General features: G+C 37.3%; 3 protein-coding genes and 1 pseudogene across 5 annotated transcripts in view; all 4 read right to left on the reverse strand.

Moving 5' to 3' along the window:
• The window catches only part of LOC110421126 (stromal 70 kDa heat shock-related protein, chloroplastic-like), a 4,899-nt gene extending 1,047 nt beyond the window's left edge, over window positions 1-3,852 (reverse strand). The window contains exons 1-8 of the mRNA XM_021434610.2: window positions 3,146-3,852; window positions 2,583-2,835; window positions 2,281-2,360; window positions 2,047-2,189; window positions 1,852-1,950; window positions 1,522-1,711; window positions 957-1,355; window positions 386-773 (exon numbers count right to left, since the gene is read on the reverse strand). Of these exons, the coding sequence (XP_021290285.2) occupies window positions 386-773; window positions 957-1,355; window positions 1,522-1,711; window positions 1,852-1,950; window positions 2,047-2,189; window positions 2,281-2,360; window positions 2,583-2,835; window positions 3,146-3,697 (2,104 nt within the window). The 5' untranslated portion in view covers window positions 3,698-3,852. The remainder of the gene's footprint in view (window positions 1-385; window positions 774-956; window positions 1,356-1,521; window positions 1,712-1,851; window positions 1,951-2,046; window positions 2,190-2,280; window positions 2,361-2,582; window positions 2,836-3,145) is intronic.
• Window positions 3,853-6,353: 2,501 nt separating this feature from the next.
• LOC110422330 (putative disease resistance protein RGA1) lies at window positions 6,354-10,373 on the reverse strand. The gene is given in 13 exon segments (XM_089784398.1): window positions 6,354-6,689; window positions 6,691-7,185; window positions 7,344-7,468; window positions 7,471-7,497; window positions 7,500-7,610; window positions 7,800-8,277; window positions 8,279-8,595; window positions 8,598-8,858; window positions 8,861-9,335; window positions 9,337-10,029; window positions 10,032-10,119; window positions 10,121-10,187; window positions 10,190-10,373. Coding segments are annotated over 13 exon segments (3,657 nt in total).
• Window positions 10,374-11,035: 662 nt separating this feature from the next.
• LOC149526838 (putative disease resistance protein RGA1) lies at window positions 11,036-12,286 on the reverse strand (annotated as a pseudogene).
• LOC110421131 (ion channel CASTOR-like) lies at window positions 11,470-21,045 on the reverse strand. Of its 3 annotated transcripts, XM_021434619.2 has the most exons (13): window positions 20,470-21,044; window positions 20,302-20,373; window positions 18,999-19,604; window positions 17,941-18,123; window positions 17,217-17,276; window positions 16,934-17,137; window positions 16,506-16,754; window positions 15,408-15,506; window positions 14,965-15,159; window positions 14,536-14,628; window positions 13,960-14,226; window positions 12,553-12,811; window positions 11,470-11,799 (listed from the first exon to the last, which is right to left on the reverse strand). In XM_021434619.2, the coding sequence occupies exons 1-12, from the start codon at window positions 20,917-20,919 to the stop codon at window positions 12,593-12,595; spliced, it is 2,697 nt and encodes an 898-aa protein (XP_021290294.1). In that variant the 5' UTR covers window positions 20,920-21,044; the 3' UTR covers window positions 11,470-11,799; window positions 12,553-12,592. The 3 variants fall into 3 exon arrangements, with proteins under 3 accessions (XP_021290294.1, XP_021290296.1, XP_021290295.1); XM_021434621.2 differs by lacking the exons at window positions 11,470-11,799; window positions 15,408-15,506 and adding an exon at window positions 15,565-15,663 and having other exon boundaries at window positions 12,216-12,811; window positions 20,470-21,045; XM_021434620.2 differs by lacking the exon at window positions 11,470-11,799 and having other exon boundaries at window positions 12,216-12,811; window positions 20,470-21,043.
• Window positions 21,046-22,221: the final 1,176 nt, after the last annotated feature.

Consider the following 22,221-nt stretch of genomic DNA (forward strand, 5'->3'; position numbering starts at 1 on the left):
CCCAATATGAAACCATGTTCCACAGAAAAGACTTACTAAACTCAAACAAGACTTTCGAATTATATATCATTTACTACTGTAACCCAATTCAATATATTCTTAAATATATACACACTTATACTTAAATTCGACAGCAATCTTTCCAGAGGTAGGTGGTTTTGATTAATAGAAGCAGGACCACCGCTCAGTGACAAGAGTTTGCAATTGCAAACGGTAACAACCATAATGTTAAGAAACTTTTCTGCCTTGTCAGAGGGAGCGTGGTCATCGGCTAGAGCGCACCTGCTAAATTTGCCAGTTTACGTTTTGTAATATTCTTCTCTCTGGAGAACAGGACCCAGAAGAAAAGCCCATACACGGTTCAAAACCCCAGCTTTTCAATTACTCTCAGTTAAATTTACATCAATTACATCAGCATCGGGCCCGTTGTTTGATGAATCTGAAGGCCCAGTGTCACCAACAGGTGCAGACCCAGCACTGCCTCCAGCATCTGGTTGGTTGTAGAGCGACTTGCCAAGCTGCATAACTTCTTGGTTGAGGGCAGCCAGGGCATCCTTCATCCCTTGAGTTGAGCCCCCTGATGCATCCCTGAGCTCTTGCAGTTTTGCCTCTACTTTCTCTTTGACTGGACCGGGAACCTTGTCTCCAAGCTCTCTCAGCTGCTTCTCTGTCTGGTAGATAGCAGAGTCAGCCTGGTTCTGCGCGTCGATAGCATCTCTTCTCTCCTTATCCTCCTTTGCAAATGTCTCAGCTTTCTTCACCATTGTATCAACCTGCATATTTTAAAAACAGAATTAGGAAATGGTTTATTAAACAACGAAGGCATTTCCAGTACTTCCATCCAATGCAAACACATAAGTTCATGCCACCAAGCAAGTGCAAACAATTTTTGGAATGTCTTAAAAGCAATTCATCTGAGCAACAATTAGTATTACATCCCAACATTAAATGCATACCTCATCACTGGGCAAGGTACTAGCACCAGTAATAGTGATGTCTTGCTTCTTCCCAGTGCCCTTATCAACAGCAGAGACAGAGAGTATACCATTGGCATCGATGTTAAATTTGACTTCAATCCGTGGAACCCCACGAGGTGCTGGTGGGATACCATCAAGACAGAAGCTGCCAAGAGATTTGTTATCCCTAACAAACTCTCTTTCACCTTGGAGTACATTAATCTCAACACTTGTCTGGCCATCAGCAGCTGTTGAGAACACTTCTGATTTGGAGGTTGGCACTGTAGTGTTTCTGGGGATGATATTGGTCATGACACCGCCACGTGTTTCGAGACCAATTGACAAAGGTGTCACGTCCAAAAGCACAACATCACTGACATCTCCGGCTAAAACACCGGCCTACAACCAAATGGGGAGACAAAAGGAAAAACATTAAAACTAAAACTTATAAAGATAAGAAGACAAGTTGCAGCAAACTATTTAATCCAAAAATACCTACAATCCAACCCTGTAACATTTAACTACCGAAAGGAACTAGAACTCTGAAGCTAAGTACTAAACCCACCTGAACTGCAGCCCCCAGGGCAACAGCTTCATCTGGATTGACTGTGACATTAGGTTCCTTGCCAGTCATCTTCCTCACAACGTCCTGAACAGCTGGAATACGTGTTGATCCACCGACAAGAATTACCTCATCTATGTCTTTAAAAGAAAGTTTTGCATCCCTCAAGGAATTCTCCACCGGTGTCCTCAGCCTACAAAATATATTCAACAGATAAGAGAAACCCAAAATCTTCCGTGATTAAGCCAAAAAATAAAGGAACAACATAAACAGATATTTTTTTAAATTTTTTTAATGAAAAGAATATAAACAGATTGAAATAATGAAATCTACCTGTCAAGTAGGTCCGAGCACAATTCCTCAAACTCAACCCTGGTAAGGGTGGTCTCAATGTGTTTGGGGCCATCTGCAGTGGCAGTAACGAAAGGTAAACTGGAACCAGAAAAGAAAAAGCTGTATTACTAAACACCACACAGAAAATGCACAAACGAGATCATGTGCACATAGAAAAGAGGGGGAGAGAGATGCCTTATGTTTGTCTGAGTTAAAGATGATAACTCCATTTTAGCTTTCTCAGCTATCTCAGTTAACCGCTGAAGAGTTTGTTTGTCTTTCGAAATATCTATGCCTTCATCTCTCTTAAAGTTGTCAGCAAGCCAATCAACAATTCTCTGCATGTAAAATATGATGCATAGGACTTGCTTCAGCACCGCAAATACAACTAAGACAAAGTAGAATGGACGTTCATCCAAGTATACCTACCTTATCAAAGTCATCACCACCCAAATGCGTGTCTCCAGATGTAGAGAGCACCTCAAACACTCCATCCCAAACCTCAAGCACTGTAACATATTAAGAAATAGACGATTAACATTTGCTGGATCTTCACCAATAAAAGATAAAAGAAGTCAACCAAACTCAGTCCTTAGAATAAATGAAGACCAAACCACGGAAGCATTCTCCAAGCACATGGCTAGCCATTTCACATGGTAACACAAAGAATATTTGCAAGATAGAACTTCAGAATACATGCAGATAAATAGGCTCTCAAATAGCCAACATACCTGACACGTCAAAAGTACCACCTCCAAGATCAAACACAAGAATGGTTTCATTATTCTTCTTCTCAAACCCGTATGCCAGAGAGGCAGCAGTCGGTTCATTGATAATCCGGAGAATTTCTAACCCGGCAATTCGACCTGCATCCTTTGTTGCTGTCCTTTGGGAATCATTGAAGTAAGCAGGGACAGTAACAACAGCTTTGGTCACTTTATCATTCAAAAATTTTGAAGCATCATCAACGAGCTTTCTCAAAACCTACATACAAAATTACAAATAACCCGTTAGCAATAGAAAGATTCTAAATTACTAACAGCAAAAGTGCTAAATTCTTACAGTTTGCTTATAAATGCCATTCTGAGGTTCTAAAGAGATGAAAGGCCACAGAACTACGTGAATGATGCATTTAGTCGATATGTAAAATAATGGATTTTTATCCAAACGTTAAAACGTTCATCAGCGACGCATTCGTTGACAATATCTCAAATTGCTGAAGTCAGCATTACAAACACAACCCAATTTATGACTGAACATAACAGCAAAAGTAAGAAGCTCCAATACACTATACCTGAGCTGAAATTTCCTCGGCAGCGAATTGCTGACCGATGGCTGGGCAGTCAAGCTTAACATTCCCGTTCTCATCTCTAACAACCTTGTACGAAACCTGTTTAGATTCCTCATCCACTTCCGATATCTTTCTTCCTATAAACCTCTTTACAGAGAAAAACGTATTCTCAGGGTTGATGACGGCTTGCCGTTTCGCAATCTGCCCAACCAACCTATCCCCATTCTTGGTATAAGCCACCCCAGAGGGCGTCGTTCTCTGCCCTTCCGCATTAGTAACTATGGTCAGCTTTCCTCCTTCAATGGCCGCCACGGCCGAGTTGGTGGTTCCGAGATCGATACCGATCACTTTCTCGTTCACTACTCTGACTGGTCCAACATTGCACCGTTTAATGTTGTTGGCTTTAGCGAGTCGTAGGAAGGCGGCATTTAACGGCGAGGCTTTGCCCAGTCTTTGACCCAAAAAAACCCTTCTGGGTGAATGATGGTTGGTTTTTCTTGAAGAAGCAAAACCGATACCACCATGGACGTGGATTTGGACAGGGGAGGAAGCCATTCTTTTACTGAGAATGCACAAATAAGCCTTTTGAGAATGAAAGCGAAGGCGAAGGCTCTATTGTTGGTTTGGGTTGGAAAGAATATAAATAGAAAACGGGAGAAGAGTTTGGGCGTTGTTAGAAGGAGGACTCCTTCCGAAGGCGGGAGACAGAGGGTGTCTACGTCCGGTGCCAACCCATTAAAAATAGGATTTGTTGTTGTTGTGTGTGTATATATAATTTACTGTATTTGTTAAACTTTTATTAAGAAAATAAATTTGATTGACACGTGCATGTACTTTTAAACAAATTTATTCACATTATTTCCCTGGGACAGACAGATACTTTAATATGTTGACGTCGATTGGAATCGATTCTGAAGGAGAAAAATTTAAAGGAAGTCCTGCATGGTGGGGTGGAGAAAGATCGATGATCAGCTTTCTCATCTTTCTCAAGCATGCCCATGTGCATGTATGTAGTGTACAAAATAAAAGAAGGGCTTGTATTGAATAATAAAGAGATTGTATATCACACTTGCCAAGCTTAAGAAGGACTGGCTATGCATGCACTGCAAAAGCTGGGAGTGATGAATTCTGATTTCTTAATGTGGATGTGTGGCTTTAAAAGTCAAAAGTAATCTTTCCAGAGCTGGTAGGTGGTTTTTGATAAATAGAAACAAGATCACCGTTAAGCAACAAGAGTCTGCAATTGTAACTGATAACAGCCATATTAAGAAAGTTTTCTGCCTTGTCAGAGCGAGGTGTCCCGTGGTGGTTCTTCAGACCACTCCCCGTGGCTCATGGATTGCTGCCTGATGGTCCGGCACCGCGAATGGCCCATCCTAGGCCTTCCAATAGGCATTAGAAAAACTTTCAGATCCATTTGTGTAGAGTTTCAGAAGAAACGCAAATGTCAAGCACAATCATGGAGTCCGAAGATGACAAGCAGTATCACTTAATGTAGTTAATAAACTAAGAAGGTGACTCAATGTGCTACCATCTCTAAGGTGTCATCATCTTCTGCTATAACAAGAACTCCATTGCCTTTTTTGTAAAGCATAAGCGTCATCAGGATGCAGGGTAATTTACCCCCACAGGCAGCAACCTTGACTCCGCAGAGGACTAGCGTCAAGAAAAGGGATCAAGTCATTTTCAAATAATCCATTAAGTTACAGCCATCTTTTGCTGTAGAATATACAATTTCCAGACCAAAGAAATTATCTCACCATATCTGTCGTATATAACCACTCCACAATTATCATTGATACAGGGATACAGAAGTAGTGATGGGCATTATTATGAATAAACTGGTAAAAAAGAAAGAGAAATCTACAAAGATTAACATGAAATATCAACATTGAAACCACCATTAGTACAATATGGCAGAACAAATTTCCCATACTGAAGTCCGCAAAATGCAACCTGTGCTCTCCCTGGCTGCTACGCACATTGAAACGTCAAGGGCCCAGTAATATCATGGGCTGCAACAATTTCAACTAGTTCTCCGCCAACAAGTTTACAGAACCATATTGTCAAAATCACTAAGTTGCACCACAATATGCGTCTGAGTCCTTCCTCTACTCCTGTTAAAACTTAAGAATGTTCTAAAAGCACGAGCATCACTCTGTACTAAGAGAGAGCAATTAACCATCATCCCATATCAGAGACACATCCAATTAACATGTTTGCTCAAAACCCAGTCAGCATTTCCAACTTCAAGCAAGGACAATAATTGCACTAGTCCAGGAGACAGATACCTAAAAGAATTGGCATGTTAGCACAAAGAGCTGTGGTCAACATGTACAAACCCTTTAGCATTAGAGATCATCAACCAGCAGAGAAAGTATTTCCCTGATCATGTACAATGTGTGGATGAATTAAAGCAAATAAAGGTGCAGCAACTGCTTTGAAGCAGCAGAGTTAGCACATACAGCCAGGCATGTTGAGACACAAATTAAAACAAATTTGTGCAACAAGAATTTTTATTCATAAAAATATTTTAAATATTTTTCATCTAGTTAAAGTCAAATCTCTCATTTGTTACAACTAAACTCTTGATTGATTCCCAGAATGAATAGATGCAAAAGTGGACCTTAATATGTTTGTGGGTTTTCTACAAGGGCGTTGGTGCAATAAAAAAACTTGCCGGTCTTTCTTAGTAAATGTTTTACACTGCAATAGAATATCAGGAGAAAATATTAGTATTATTTTGCACTACAAGGTCATATCATATCCTTACTTTATGTTGAAGTAGGGAGGATTAGACATGGCAGAATTTTATATTCAACTCGCCATGTATTTGATTGCGATTAACATGGAACTAAGAAGAAAAAATAAAAGAAGCTTCAAAAATGATGAGACATATAAAACTAACATCATCGATACAGATTGAACTTTCAATCAATTTGTGATTCACTGGCTGCTAAAGTAATCACGGACAACAAGATACTGGTAATCTCATGTATAAATTTCCAGGAACCAAAGGGGGTTCCAATGCAATGTTTTGTAGTGCCCATAAGGTGAATTGGATGCGTTATTTACAACCAATATGCTCCAAGAAATGGAAATGGTCATGCATTGCTTGGGACAGAAATTGAGAAAAAGAACTTACTTTTGTGCTAATCACTTCAGTTTCTACTACTATTGGTCTTAGCATGAGTAATGTAAAGGCCCATACTTAATCCCGCAAATGCCAAAAAGCCATGTGGAGTATCTGGGTGGGGAAGAAACAAAAGAAGGTTACGTTTGAGCCTACAGGAAGAAAGGAGAAGTACTGATAAAAATTCATAGAAAGGCGAGAATTTGTGGCTTTTACAGTGAACTTATTACCATCAATAAAGGTTAGTGGAATGTGGGAAATCTTGGACCACTCTGGACCGCTGTCTTTGGCGCATCTCCCCTTTAATCGAGGACAGTCTGAACATTGAAGCTTCTTTAAGGCCAGGCTTCGCACAACTTCCAGGGAAGGCAGTTGCATGAGATTATGACAAGAAATATAAGTTTTAGCCGTCGAAGTAATGAGAGATTTCTCCAAACCACTCGGGCAAGGCTTCCATTTCTTGAAACCTCTCCATACGCAATTTTTGAAGGGCAATGAGGCACTGTAGCTTTTCCCATCCAATCAGATGCAAATATTCAAGGGAGGGTTGGAGGTGTTGGACTGAACTGAGACCTGGGAACTCCTCTTGCTCTTCTGAGAAACCACCAATCCTCAATCTTTCCAAATGGGTTAAATTGCCGAGGATGTCCTCTGGAATGCACCTCAATTTTGGACACCATGTGATGTTTAAGTAAACAAGAGACTGCAATTTCCCCAGATTTTCTGGAATAGATATCAGATTAGAGAAACCAGATATAGTCAGCTCCCTAAGACAATTATTGAATTGCAGTAAACTTGGTAGTAGACAAGTTAAGCCTTGGCCAGATTCTGTGAAGTCCAAGCCCTTAAGAGAAGAGAGTCCATCCGTAGGTTGGATGGAGCTCAGCTTCGGACGAAGGCGTATGCTCAACTTTTGGATACGTGTGGAAGTACAGTCCATCCCCAATACAACTCAGTTCCCTGAAATTTTCGATATTGAGCTCCCCTAGAAATGAAAATTCGCCTGTTGTTTGAAAATTTGTCAACCGAGGACAATGGCAAACCATCAACTCTTTAAGAGAAAAGAGCCCATCCAATCAGATAACAACAATCCTCTATAACTAAAGATTCCAGACAAGCGGAGTTAGATAGTGCATCTCCTATTTCATTTAACTTTTCACACCTGTCAATACAGAAAGTTAGAAGAGATGAATTATGGGAAGTCTTTCCAATTTGTCCCAGCAAAATCTAGACTTTCAAGACTGGAAAATCCTTCTAAATCTGGAACAGAGGATAAATTAGGACACGAGTTTATAAAAAACCTTTTGAGACAGGTGGAGCAAGATAATCCATCTCGTATATCGATTAATTTCCTACACTTCAATGTGGAGCTTCTGAAGAGCTGAACATCGTCCCATTAAAGGAACACTTTCCAATTTGTCACAGTGAACAAGCTCTAAGTTTACGATGGAAGAAAATCCTTCCAAATCCGGAATGGGGCTTAACTTGGAACAACCTTCTATGATTAAGCAGATAACTCTTCTTCTATATTGCTTAATTCTTCACACCACTCGATGTGAAGCTTCCGAAGAGATGAAGGTTGCCTTGTAATTGGAACACTTTTCAAGACAGGACACCACAAAATATTCAACTCCTCCAAGCAAGGGAAAGCAGCTGTTGCTAAAGAGTCCACTGTTGCCGATTCTTCGAGTTTTGTCACGTGATCCAAGGTGAATTTCTCTAATGCAGGAAACAATGTGATTGCAGCACCCTTTCCATGGCTACTGTTGTTGTAATAAAACTCGTTAGTAATGCATTTGACGCTTTTCAACTTTTTCAGTTTGAGAATTTTGAGACTGAGCAAATGCCCAAGAGTCGGAAGGCTTTTACATCTTCTACATTCGATCAATTCCAACTCCATTAAATTGTTAAGCTAACACAAGCCACTGAAACCAGCAACACTTCTTACTCTCCAAGAAGGAAAATCCTCTCCTGCGCAATTCCTAATAACTAAGCTGTGCAAAATTTGAGTGAGGTCGGAGACCTTCCAACACTTCCTCAGTGTTACCATAGCTCTCTTTCGGAGAGTTCCATTCAAATATCAGCTTGCATAATTTTGTCTTGTGCAATAAATTTGCTCTCATAGCCTCTTCTTTGTCTCCAACACGTTCAAGCTTGCATATCTTTAATTCTCCACAAAGTTCATCTAAGCATTTTAGCTCTTCAATCAGACGTCCCTTTTCTAGACCCACAATGAACATTGTCAATGTTTGAAGAGAGGTAAGGTGTCCAATCTCTACTGGTTGAAGTGTTTCATGATAAAAATGAATATGCCTCAACTTTCCAAATTGTAAAGTTTGGTGATGGATCTAGGCAATGTGTTGATACGAGATTTTGAGATGTCAAAATATCTCAAGTGCTTCAACTTTCCAAGGGAAGCTGGCAACTCATAGATATGATTGGCACCATAAAAATTTAGAACTCGTAAGCTTTTGAAGGTACTTGACCATTTTTGGAAGACATTGATCTTTGAAAACAGAGAGTGCAACTTTGGAGTAGCACTTGTTAAAACAGTTGGCAATGATTCCCTATAGTCAATCACATAAGATGCCGAACATTGCAAATATCTGTGCTGCCAGAGGAACCGGCCTCCAAAATCAAGATGTCAAATTTTGAAACAGACATTGCAAAATCATGCACCATGTCTTGCATCTTGCATGTTATAATATTTTCACACGCATCCTTCTCCACATCTTGGAATAAGGAATTGGACAACAAGTCATTGAAGTGTTTATTACCAATATCCATCATCGTCATAGAACTACCATGAGGTGGTTGAAGAAAACCTTCAGCCATCCAAAGTTGAATTAACTGTTCTTTCTCAATGCGGAAGTCTTTAGGGAAAATGGCACAATATGCAAAACTTTTAAGAGGTGAAGACAACCGGTCAAAACTTAATCTCAATGCATCATCCACTGAGCCCCAAAAATCACTTCTATGAACGTTCAACCATGCCTCTTTGCCCATTTGATTGCGCACCGTCCCTCCTATCACATTCGCTACTAATGGAAAACCTTTACAATTTTTTAGCAATTTCCTTTCCTATTGACTCTAATTCCTGAGATGTTGTAGAGCTTTTAAACGCTTTTTCTTTGATTATTATGGACCAACATTCACTGTGGGTTAGTCGTTCTGGGTGGTGCCATTGATCAACAAGTGTCTGCACGTTTAGTCCCACGAGTTCATTCCGGGTTGTTACAATAACTTTACTCCCCTTGTTTCCATTGATTCCAAACAAACAAAGCCTTAGGTCTTCCCATTTCTTAGCACTCCACACGTCATCAAGAACAAGAAGATACTTTTTCCCTTCTAACGTCTTCTTAAATTTCTCAAGAATCGAATTCTTCTTCTCAAACGATGTAGTGTTTCGGTCGGTAAGATGTTCTAACATATGTCTTAAAATCCTTCTGACATCAGAGTGCCTTTGCACTTCAACATCATTGTACACTAGTTTTGCCAAAGTAGTTTTCCCAAGACCTGCCATACCTACTATCGGTATAACAGAGATAATCTGCCCATCACTTGGGTTGATTAGCAAGTCAACTACTTTTGAGACGTCATCTTTCCTCCCAACAATTTTGGAGTCGTCCAGGAAGGAGACTGTCTCTTCGTTTGATGCTTCAAGTACAGGAGTTACGTCTATAGCTCTCTGCTGGAGACCAAGCTGATTGGCCAATTTGGTAAGGCCATCCAAGCATTTATGGATGTCCTTAATTCTTTTTTATCCATTTTGAGACGAAACAGGATGGGATTGGAGGGAGAAAAGAAGTATAGTGAGCTTTCCTTCGAAGAATTTCGTTCTTTCGTAAGTGAACTCATCTAGAACATCATCAGCCTCATAAGCAACGTCTCTGAGTTTCTCCAGCCAAAGCTCACTGACTTGTCCTTTCTCTGCCTTTCATCTGCATCTTGCAAGAGAGCTCGAATTATGGGTAGTGAATAACCCAGCTTTTCCAACTCCTCTTCGAAACCCCATCCAAGGTTGATATGCTGTATGGCTACAGAAGTCGCTTTTGACAGCACTCCTTCCACAACAGCACTGAGAACAGCTTCACCCATCTTTGCTTAAAAACCCTGGGAAAGTGAGGGAGTTTGTGTCAGAAACCCTTTCAAAAGCCAAAGATAACGGTGGTAATCATGGGCAACAAACATTGAATGATTGCACTCAAAAAACAAACGTATCAAAGGTTAAAAGACTCTACCAGGACCGAAGGCACAGATAGCAAATATTTTAGGTTGATTGAAACAAACTTTATTAAGTTCTTTTATTTTATTATATTTTATATCATTTTTTATGTTTTTAATTCTCTAAGAGTAGTTTATGTTGATTTATTAACTTATTTATTAATTTCTTTTATTAGATGTACATTAAAATTTATTTGATTATAATTATAATATATGTCTCAAATTGTACACTTATGTTGAGTCACCTGTATTAAACTAAAATAACAATAGCTAGTGTTGGAGTCACCTATATTGAATCATCCTCTCATTTTTTTTAATATTTTTCCTTCTATTTGTATTATCTCTTTTTCAATATTTAAAGACATGAATTATTTCAAGTTATAAAATGAATTTTTTTTATTCTTTTTCTTTCTTTGACTGTTTGTTTCTTATGATTTAATTTTGTATTTTAGCTAGAAATTTAAATGCATTATATGAAATATAATCATCAAAATATTTCATATAATGAAATATTTACAATAGTTGCATTACCCTTTATGTCATCAACTCCAGACAAACAAAGCTTTAGGTCGTCGTCCTATTGGTCAACCATTCCACACACCATCAAGTACAAGAAGATAGTGTTTCCCTTCAAAAGTTTCTCAACTAAAGCAATCTTGTTTTCAAGTATTGAGATTTGCTCACCAATAAAATGATCAAAGGATCTGTTTTTAAATCCTTTTGGCATCAAACTTAGCAGACACACACACCCAATAATGTTACATCAAACTGCCTTGTTACTTCCACATCATTGTATACTTGTTTTTCCAAGGTCTGCCATACCTACTACAGGTACAGCGGCATAGCAGAGAGAAGTAGTTTTGAAACGCCATTTTCCCTTCCACGTTTGAGTCATCTAGAAAGGAGACTTGTCTCTTCATTTGATCCTCCAAAGTCAGGAGTTATGCCTATAGCTAGCTCATGCAAGGATTGGCCAATTTGTTGGGTTAGGGTAATCCAAGGATTTATGGATGTCCTTTTAAGTTTTTTTAGCCATCTTGAAATGGAACTCATCAAGCACATCATCGGCCTCATAAGCAAACACCTTTGAGCTTTTCCAGCCAAAGCTCCACTGAGTTATCCTTTGTTTGCCTTTCCTCTGCATCTTGCAAGAAAGCTATATATAATTGTAGCTAGTAAGCCACCAAGCTTTTCTAGCTCCTCCTTGAAACCCCATGCGAGGTTGATCTGTTCTTTGGTAATTGAAATCACTCGATACAACTCTACTTAACAGCACTGAGAACATCTTCAGCCATTTTCGCTACAATACCCCGAGAAAGCAAACAAGTGTCAGAATAACAAAAACCAAAGAAAGAAGCAAATTTTGCAGTAGTGGAAATCAAGGCAAGGTGGCAACAGACTCTAAACGGTTAAGAGGTTATTCCAACATTTTATCTATAAAATGGTGCATACGCAAATCCACAAAGATTTCGGATGATGACTAGTTGACAAGTAAGCATCAGCATCTACCCGCTAAAAGAAATTGGAACAAAGCAAACGACAAAAGGTTTTTATATCATGCAATGATAAGCCTTATTGTTTCCACAATAAAATATAGTCTTCTCCTTCCTAATGATCAAGATTAGAACACTAATGCATGCAAAACATGGGATGTATGCATAGGCTTCTATTGCTATAACTGCAGTCCTAGGACATATTCGAGGTCTTGGAAACATATTGTAAGGGAGAAAAGGAATTCCAACAAAATTTGATTCATATACGGAGGGGCAAAGAGCCCTATCAACCATGAGTAACAATAAGGATATGGAATTCATACATATACAGAAAGGAGGAATGATACAAAGGTTGAATATTTGTTTCTGTGAAAACAAAAAATTGGAAGATATGTGGTAAATCGAACACTTTGTAAGCAGCTTGGCTATCGGTTTGATTTCTGATGAAAGGATTCAAGAGTAGATTTTTATCCCAACTGCATGTTATATGTACATCTCAGATTTGTGAACTTTGAGCTGTAAGAAGTTCAATGCTTCAGTGATTTCAAATGAAATCTTACGTGTCAAGGATGTCCTCTTGAAGCATAAAAAGGAACAAACTCATTCCTTCTCTGTGATCACCACAAACACATCCTTCACTGACCACGTTCTTCTGTCACCTTTGGCTGGTGGATTGATAACAGCTCTCTCTGCATTTGCTAAACGATAACCTATAACAATCTCTCGCCTCTGCCGAGCTCGTAAAATTATTTCATAGAAACTCAATTCTTCACCTTCATGAAGGTAAAGATCTGCATACCTAATATGCAGCTCATTTCCCTGATAAAACCCAAAATTTCATAAACGATTAACTAGGTTATTGTAATGAGAAGATACATGAAAAGTTCTACGAGCACAAATAGAAGCAAGAACCTGAATAAACAATATGGCTGGCAAGGAGTCAACAGTATAAGTTAATGCTTTAGGTGCAATAGAATTGTGCAAATGACTTCTAATCAAGTGTTGTTATACTGCTTTAAATGGTTTTACATCCTTCATAAAACAATACATAACATATAGTCTGAGTGACCTATATAGCATTTTCATTATCTTTCAATCCTTCGGATGAACATGCCAATAGTATAAAGCTTAGTCAATAGGGTGAGAAACAAATTCTTGTCTCTGTAAGTTAATGAAAAGAAATGCAGAAGTTTTTTCTTTCCAATCTTTCATGACCTAAACCACATTAAAAAATACATGCAAATACACCAGTAATTCGTGTAACAATGAAACTCCATAAATTATATAAGAAAAGTAAAAGCAAAGCTAATAATTAATCTAAGCTATTGGAGCATCAAAAATAACAATTATCAGTTACATATCAACACTAGAGATAAAAAGCTTTCTGGGTATAGCATTTCTGCATCTGAAAATCTGTAACATAGCAAAAGCAAAGTTCAGCCAGCTTTTTTGGGCAGAAACAGTCCTTCAGTCAAAAGGATAACCAGCCAATGAATATTAGTGAGTTATTAACTTCTGCCTGGACCAAATTAACTCATATCTTCTTCCCAACCCAGTAAAAAATGGGCAAACATCACTCTTACACCTCATCTGTAGTGTCAAGCTGTCAATTATTACACATTGGTCCTTCCAACTATCTTTGAACCTTGACCTGTATTTTGCAGAAATTACACTCAAAGGTAGTATTTGCTAGTCAAGGCCCACATCACTAGGATTAGGGAAGATGTGGATTTATATAAAGGAATAGTCATATCTCGTATACAGATTACTTTGCATGACAGAAGAAATACTACTTACACAGACAAATCTCATTCACATGATGTAGAAGCTCGGGGATAACTTTTTCACAAGTTATTAGTTTTTGCAGGGCAACAGCATTAGTGCAGAAACATTTAGCCAAGCTCTTTTCTTGTTTTGTTACCACTTATAAACAAGTCAACATAAAGATTTCACGAAAGAAAGAGTACCTCTTCTGCAAAGAGCTCTTCTAGTACATCATTTATTTGCCGATCCTCTGCGACCATAGCTAATGCCATACTGACTAGCTCATTTGATAAAACATAATCACTAATCTTTGACGCAGATAATAAATTTTTAGTCCGTGGATCCAGAATTTCACTGATTATTACTGATCTATCTGAAGCTTGCTGCATCTCCCCGATCCAGGAACCTTGTGAGAAACTTCCTCTGTGACCGCGTGTTACCATAGCTTCTCTATACGGAAGACGCTTGGCCTGGCAAAAACAAAATGTGTAAATTACAAAATTTATGGTTGTGAAAGATAGAAAGACTGAAAGTCAATATCTGAAGTAAAAGAGTGTGATATGCTGTCAAGAATATGCCCATCATGAATAATAAGCAAATTTAAAATATATTTTTATAACTTGCTGATAAGGACCAAGGGGTTCACAAAGAAATTTTCTACTTGTGCTTTATAAACTTCTAAAATGATTGTTCACAAAGAATAATACTAACTTCTTAAGATAAACTCAATATCCAATCCATTAAATTAAATTTGACTTAAAGAGCAAAACTCAAAGCACCTGAATATCACGAATCAATAGTAATGTGGCAAGAGATCTGGAATCAGCTTGAATGGCTGAATCTTCCACAGATTCATCAGCCAGAATTAGGATCTGTCCAGACCACAAAAATATGTTCAGAAATTAAAGATGGAAAAATATCGTAGAAGCCCTGAAACTTGTCTCTTCATCTATCCTAGTTCCAAAAAAAATAAAAACAAGGATATAAATGACCTGTTGTGTTTTAAATGACATTTTTAAGGAAACTCATTTAGTAGGATAATAGCCTTCATCTTAAAGTTTTCATTATCCAACCTTCATCTAAAATATACATTATCAAGGAAATCTGCTAGGTGGCTGTCGTGCCTTCTAACATTTACTATGATTATTAACTGACATTTCCTTACTGTATGTCATTGTCATAAATACACCAGTGATAAAGATACTTACTGAATCAAAAGATTCCAAGGGAAGACTTTCTAGGTGACGTCGTATAACTGCATTCCCTTCACGATTAACCAGTGTTATATTTACCAATCTTGTGAGGTCCAGACCACCATCACTAAGCTTCTTTTCCCTCTCATTTTCAAGAACTTCATTGAACATCCAGAGTTCTGACCCAGGAGCTAGGAAGGCATCCAAAACCTAAACAAACATGAATGAATATATGTTGCTAATGTAGAAAAGAATGAAACGCATTCTCCATTGTGCATCAAAAGCAAAATTATGGAAAGAAAGTCTAGAATTGTATGAAGAAATACTGCAATTAACATTAGATATTGAGTGACAATATCATAGAGAAATTCTGAAACATCAATCATCACAGTTTACACAGTGGGAACTGCAGTCAAGAAGCACTTGGCAGCATCATTGCAGATCCCTTGTAATATTACCATAATCATGTCTTCTATATCCCGTCGCCAACCACAAAGAAGTATTTTTTCTGTCGACTTTGGGACAATAAAGTCTCCGGGTAAATTTCCTCTCCATACCTGCAGCATTCAGCCGAAGAGAAAAAGGAATTAGGAGTTTCAATTAGAAAGAACGTACCACAATCATATCATCAATGTCTCTCCTCCATCCACAAAGTAGAATCTTCTGGGGCTTTCTTGCTGGTCGAGCAATGTGCAAGAATGATGCTTCTTTGACCTGAATGACCAAATTGATTATATTTTTGTAAGTTGTTTTAACTATGGTATCCCCTACTGTCTCATCATGGGCATCATCCTATTGTGCCAAACCAGAACAGCTTCTCTTTGATGAATCAAAACCTAAACATGGTCCACTCCCTTTACATTCCTACTTTATTTCACCCAATTTTTTAGAGTATTCCATAATTATAGCAACAAATTCTTTATCACATTACACTGAGAGCGAACATAGTGAAAGAGAAACAACCAATTGGCATTCTCTCCAATTTCTTATCCAAGTTCTTCACTAGTTTCTTGTGTCATCATTGATGATGTTGACTGCAGAACATAGCGATGGCAAGAATTTTATGGAAAAAAAGAAAGGTCATTGTTGCAGTATTCTATCACTTCAGCAAGTAAATGGTAAGTGAGAAGAGGATCTAACTCTGAGTCTTACTATAGACAAAAGGCAGACAACAAATCTACCATAGACCTACAATTGCATTCGCTAAATTGTGCATACCAGCATAGGTCATCAGCTCAATGTACAAATGACCACTTCAGATTGAGACAAATTTACAGAACTAAATGAAAACTGGGTGGAGACCTGACAACGATAAAACCATACTATAATTGGGGCCAAATTCCATGACTGTTTTCTTTCTTCCACCTATCTGTTTCTGCATTTATTTATTTTATTGGTTTCTCCAACTAGTGAGCCTCAACGCAGCCTAACTTGAATAAGGCAAGTATCTGATGCCAGATTGGCCAAATAGAATGACAAACAATAGGAAAAGGCTAGCAAGAAAGACCAACAAATTTATTCTGCATTCATAAATGAAAAAAGAAAAATGAAATCACCATAGGTAATGTGGCCGGAGCATAGGTGTCATCATCTTCTGCTATAACAAGGACTTCGTCGCCTTCTTGTAGAACATATGAGTCATCAGGATTCAGGATAACTTTACCCCCATGGGAAGCAACCTTGACTCCACAAGGAATAGCATCAGGAAAACTGATCAATACATCCTCAAATTGCATACCATCCAACTGAGGCCATCTTTTTATGTAGAACTCACAATTTTCAAAGCCAAGGATATCTTCCCATATCTGTCATAACCAATCCACAATTATTACAGATATAAATGATAAGGAAGCACTGATAGGGCTGAATACCAAAATAATAAAAAGAAAGAAAATTAAGTCCAAAAAGGAACATCAACGTTCAGACTGCCGTAAGTGCAATATCACTGAACAAAGTTCTCACGGTAAAAATTGCATAACCCAACCTGTGCAAGTCCTGGCTGCCGTGCACATTGAATCATTAAGCGCCCAATAACATCATGAGCTACAACAGTCTCAACAAGTTCTCCACCAACAAGTTTAACAAGAACCTCGTTGTCAAGATCACTTAGTTCCACCACAATATGCCCTCTTAGCCCTTCCTTTACTCCTGTCAAACTTAAGACTGTTCTCAAAGCACGAGCATCACTCTGCAATAGACCATGAATAAGAGTAAACATCCGTCATCCGATATCAAAGATACATCACATTACCACATCTGCTTAAGACCTGGTCCGCATTTCCATCTTCAGCAAGGACAATAATTGAACGGGCCTTGGATACAGATACCTAAAAGAATTCGCATGTCAGCATAACAATTAGTGGCGCCAACATGTACAAACACTTTCAGCATTAGATATCTTCAACCAGAGGAGAAAATATTTCCCTGATCATGTAGCACAATGTATAGGTGAAACTAAAGCAAAGTGAAGGTGCAGCAATCACTCTGAAGCACCAGAATTGACACAGAAACCTAGGCAAGTTGAGCACAAATCTAGAACAAGGTTGACAAAGAACTGGATCTACTTCTGCTACCAACATTTACCCATTTCCTTTAATTTCTGTGGTTTATAAAAGCTAGAGACTAGAAAAATACCGTTAAAAGGGAAAAATGTGCAAGTCTGTCCATATAAATCTCAATGATATGAAGGATGCAATTATGATAGCTAAGCTTAGTTACAAAGCTTACAACATCCTTAGGCTTCAAGAAATTGCTTCAAATTAATGAGATATTCTGTAACTTAAATGAGGGATAGATATTCACTGGCTCAATAACAGAAACCATTTTGATATCAATTAAAATTGCCCTCCCTGTTTCCTCAACTGCATTACCTGATTCAGTTTTTTACTTTTAATTACTTTAAGAGATTTGAATCAGTTAAGTCTGATAGCCCAGCTTTTCAGTGGAGGGTAACTTATATTGACATATGAATGAAGAAGAAAAGAACCAAACTTTTTTAAGGTCAGCCAGAATCAGAGGGCTCCCGCTTCTGCATATCACAGATGTCCCTCTGAAATCAAACTCCATTTTAGCAATATCAAGCTCCATCTCCTCCTTGTCCCGCTCAGCCATCACTACGACAATCCCTCCACCCAAACTCGCATTAGCTATGGCAAGTTGGTTGAGCAATGAACCCTGCATCACAACAAAATAATCACATATAGGGCACAACAGCATAAAAAGCTTCCATACCTGCCAATACTGTATCTGAAAAAACTTATAGAGATATCCCAAGTTACCAAAGTGGAATAGGACAAGTTTTGGCAATAGCTGCAAAAAGGCCAAACCCTCTTATTGTGAAGTCAGAAGGATAATTATAAGCCAAACACTTAATCAAGCAGTAAGCCTTGGGTCTTGTATAGAGTACATGCATATGCAAATTCATATGTACGTATAATGTAGAACAAGAACGTGGAAACAGATAGATAGAGATCATAGTACTGAAATTTCAGAGAGACAGAAAAGGCTAGGGAGAAATTAAAAAACTAGGGAGGGAAAACCAGAGAATTAGATATAAATAATAATAATAATAATAAAAGGAAACAAAGGGAATCAATAGAGTGGAAATCTAAAACTCAATATCATCATTCAAAACTAGTCAAACTAAAACAACATGGGTACTTATAAGCTAAACCCTAAACCCTAATAGCAAAATATCAAATATAACCCTAACTGCCTTAATAATTACCTAAATACTGAAAATTCAAATTGAACACATAAAACACAGGAAAATAATTAAATGAAATCCTAAATAATTTTTAATTGTTCAATCAACTTCACTTTATCCTGTATCACCGTATGTGTGTATATATCATCAAAAATGTACAATAGGTAAGCACATGGTATAAGTACATGTAAAGGTTCTAATGCTAGAATGTTCAGCCTCTATTATGGGGGAAATAGGTCATTTATAGTAGCCCATTCCCATCAGCCAATAAGCACAAAATTAAATATATAAAACCCAAATGAAGAGTCATAACCATAGATAAATTATGGAATCAAAAGTTTACCAATTTATCACTCCATCCAAGAATCAGAGTGTGGTTTTGCTCAACAACCTCACTTCTTCCTTTCCTCAATGAATCAAACTTCTCAGAAATTGCATCAGAAACAAGCCCGAGCATCATTGCAAAAATAAGCATGCCACCAAAGCTGATAGAAACAGAAACTAATCTGGGACCGATACCTTCAGAGTTGGCATGGTTACCTGAATCGGCAACAAAAGTCCAAGATAACCAAAGGCAATCTGCTAGGCTATCATGAGTGACACCAAATAGTGCCAAACCTCCGAGACAAATAAGCATTAGAGTAGCAACCAACAAAGCAACTGGCTTAGCATATGGATGAACTGATAAAAAGACATCTACCCAATATTCAAGTTGCTTATTAAGAGAAACCTTTTCAGAAGAGTTTTCTGAGGATCTCAACTTAGATACATAGTCAATATACTTGAAAATAAAAATAGGTAAGGATAACAGCACGAGTGAGACAATCAGAGCTAGAATCTTTAAGCCTTTACTTGAAAGATGATCACTCTCTTGCAACATGGTATCGGTATCTACAAAGTCCAACAAATTGCAAGCTTGTAATCTGATATTCAGATTCGAAATTTGGTCCTACACGCAAGAAATAATTTTCAGTTAGCAAGTTTTCTCACATAAACTTACTCAAATATTAGTTCATAAATAAATCAACCCAAGATTTGATAGATGTTCAAAAAGTATTCGTGAACAAGCATAATTATCACCATTATTTTCCTGTAACTTAGAGAAATGAATTAGGCTTCCACCCAATGGTAGAAAACTAAGGTATCATTTGATTGTTACCTTTGGAAGGAAAAAGCAAAAAATGCATTTCCATACAAAAGCAAATACTAGTAATACTTTTATATAATTAGAAATTAAATTTTTGTGGGTAGAAAATGGATTATTATCTTTTATATGACATAATTAAATTGAATGTGTATTATAGTTTATCTATTCACTTAATTTAATCAATTACACCATTGCATCATAGCAACTTTTCCTGGTAAAAAAGAAATGCGAAAAGCAACAACCAAATATAGCCCCAGTTAATCATTTACAAATGAATCAAGCATGCATGAACTTTTAAAAAGTTCAGTAAGCAGCTGTAAACTCTTTAATAAATAAAACTTTTGATCAAAATGAAAAATGAACTGAATCACCGGACCCAAAAAAAAAAAAACATGTGCATAGACCAATAGCTGTACAACTAAAAAACATGGTCACTAAACTAAGCATAAAATATGATCAGCTTTGTTGTAGGGAAATGCGGCATAATTATTGAATGTACCTGCAATTCGATGAGTCGGTTATGTAAAGAGAAATTCTTGTGCACCAAAGAACCAAAAGCTGTGATTAAAATCTGTAAAGCAAAGCTGACAAAGACTATAAGAAAATCAACAAGAAAAAAAAAAGAGTTTTTAATTTTTGAGAGAGAAAGTGGTGAAAAAGAGCATACAGCTATAGAAAACGCCATCTGCCACCGGACTTTGACCCGTTGACCGGCAATCCAGATACCCATTTCACCGGACGCCGTGTTGTCACTCAAAACGTTTTGTTTTCCACCCGAACCGGCATTAGAAACGTCCCTTTTCTGCTCCAAAACGGCGCCGTCTTCTTCTTGTTTCGGCGATTTCTCGCTCCTACGAGTGAAGTCGACTCTGTGGCGAAGCCGACTGTACTTTCGGTCTCCATAGGGGGCGGAATCGGACGACGAAACGCTTCGAAACGTCGACGTTTTAGAAGGCTTCCAATCAGGAGGACAAGGGCGGGAATGCCTGGGGATTGTGGTCCACCTTCGGGGGTAATTTGGGGATTGTGAAGGGTGGGAAGTGGAGTGGATGAAGGAAGGGGAAGGGAAGAACCAGTCCCTGCTGGAGGAAGGAGAGGATTCTGAATCAAGGGACATAGATGGAATAACTGGAAATGTTTTGGGGTGTTTTTCTGAAAATTATGGACCGGCTTTTTGGGGGGGTGTTTGCGATTAGTAGGAACTTGAAGATCATCATTAGTCAAGTACAACTTTGGATTAGTTGTGTAATATTAAAAAAACAAGATTTCCAATATGATTGTTTGCAGTGATAGTGAAATGCATTGACTCCTTAAATAGCAATTTAGATAAGGATTTTTTATAATAATAAGAATAATAATGCAAATACTTACCCCTTTTTGTAGTTTATTTCAAAAAAAAAAAGTGCATATTAGTTTTACTCTTATTTTTAAATTGCCTTTGTATTACATTGCGTCATATTTTTCTATAAAATTTTAAGAATAAAAATTCCTTATTTTGACGTCAAATAACCACTTATGACTTATATATGATTTACTCTCCTAATTTTCTGTTCATATGCTATAGAGTTACACAGTCTTTTTATTTTCAATTTCAAATGCAAAATATCTAAAATTGATTCTTAAACTCTAATTATTGGAATATTCCTCAAACTCTCCAACGACACACTTGCATACTAAATTTTCCAACTCATTTACAATGGACTAATAAATAAAATCATTTTTATTATGAAAATAGATTCAAAGATGGAAACCATTGTATTTGATAGATATTTAGTTTGTCACCTTACCACGAATTCTAATATTAGAAAATAATTTTTTAATAATAATATTAGTTGTTATTATTTTTAGTTTTAGAATGAGATTCGAATTTATGTATGTTTAACATTTACTCATATATTTTGATGCATGACCAATACGTGCATTAAAATTAAAAAAAAAACATATTTAAAAAAATAACCTCTTCTTTTAATCATACACACTCCTTAACATATGAAAAGCAATGTTACGTTAAAGTGTGAGATATATTAATCACATATTTTATTTTATTTGTTATATATAATTTTAAGTAACATAAAAGAGATAATTCATTCTCATCCTATAAACCTTACGTAACTCATCTTAAGATTTAAAATCGTGAATCTAATTTGCGAGGTAACAATATCTAATCTTAATTTGTCATATGTGGATAATTGTATCATTTTCAACAAATAATTTGCATTCTTATACAAAAGAGAGGAAAAATGGGATTAAGTGTCTTAAATAAAATCTTAATTGATATATCTCCCTCATTAAATAAATACTTAAATATACAATTAGGGATGTTAATGGATTGGCTTTATATGTATATCCATGGGAACTCGAACTTTATGAGATTTGAGATGAATTTAGATAAGATTTTTAATACTTGTCTCTAAAGTTG

Source organism: Theobroma umbraticum, unplaced genomic scaffold, assembly GCF_002168275.2.
Source record: "Theobroma umbraticum cultivar Fairchild unplaced genomic scaffold, ASM216827v3 scaffold_130.0, whole genome shotgun sequence".
Lineage (NCBI taxonomy): Eukaryota > Viridiplantae > Streptophyta > Magnoliopsida > Malvales > Malvaceae > Theobroma > Theobroma umbraticum.

Excerpts from the sequence above, each read along its gene's own strand:
- LOC110421131 (XM_021434619.2), bottom strand. The coding sequence starts at position 20,919 with ATGTCCCTTGATTCAGAATCCTCTCCTTCCTCCAGCAGGGACTGGTTC. Across the intron at positions 17,277-17,940 it reads TTCTGGCTGACCTTAAAAAA|GTATCTGTATCCAAGGCCCG; the intron begins GTTTGGTTCTTT and ends GAATTCTTTTAG. Across the intron at positions 15,160-15,407 it reads ATATAGAAGACATGATTATG|GTTTTGGATGCCTTCCTAGC; the intron begins GTAATATTACAA and ends ATGTTTGTTTAG.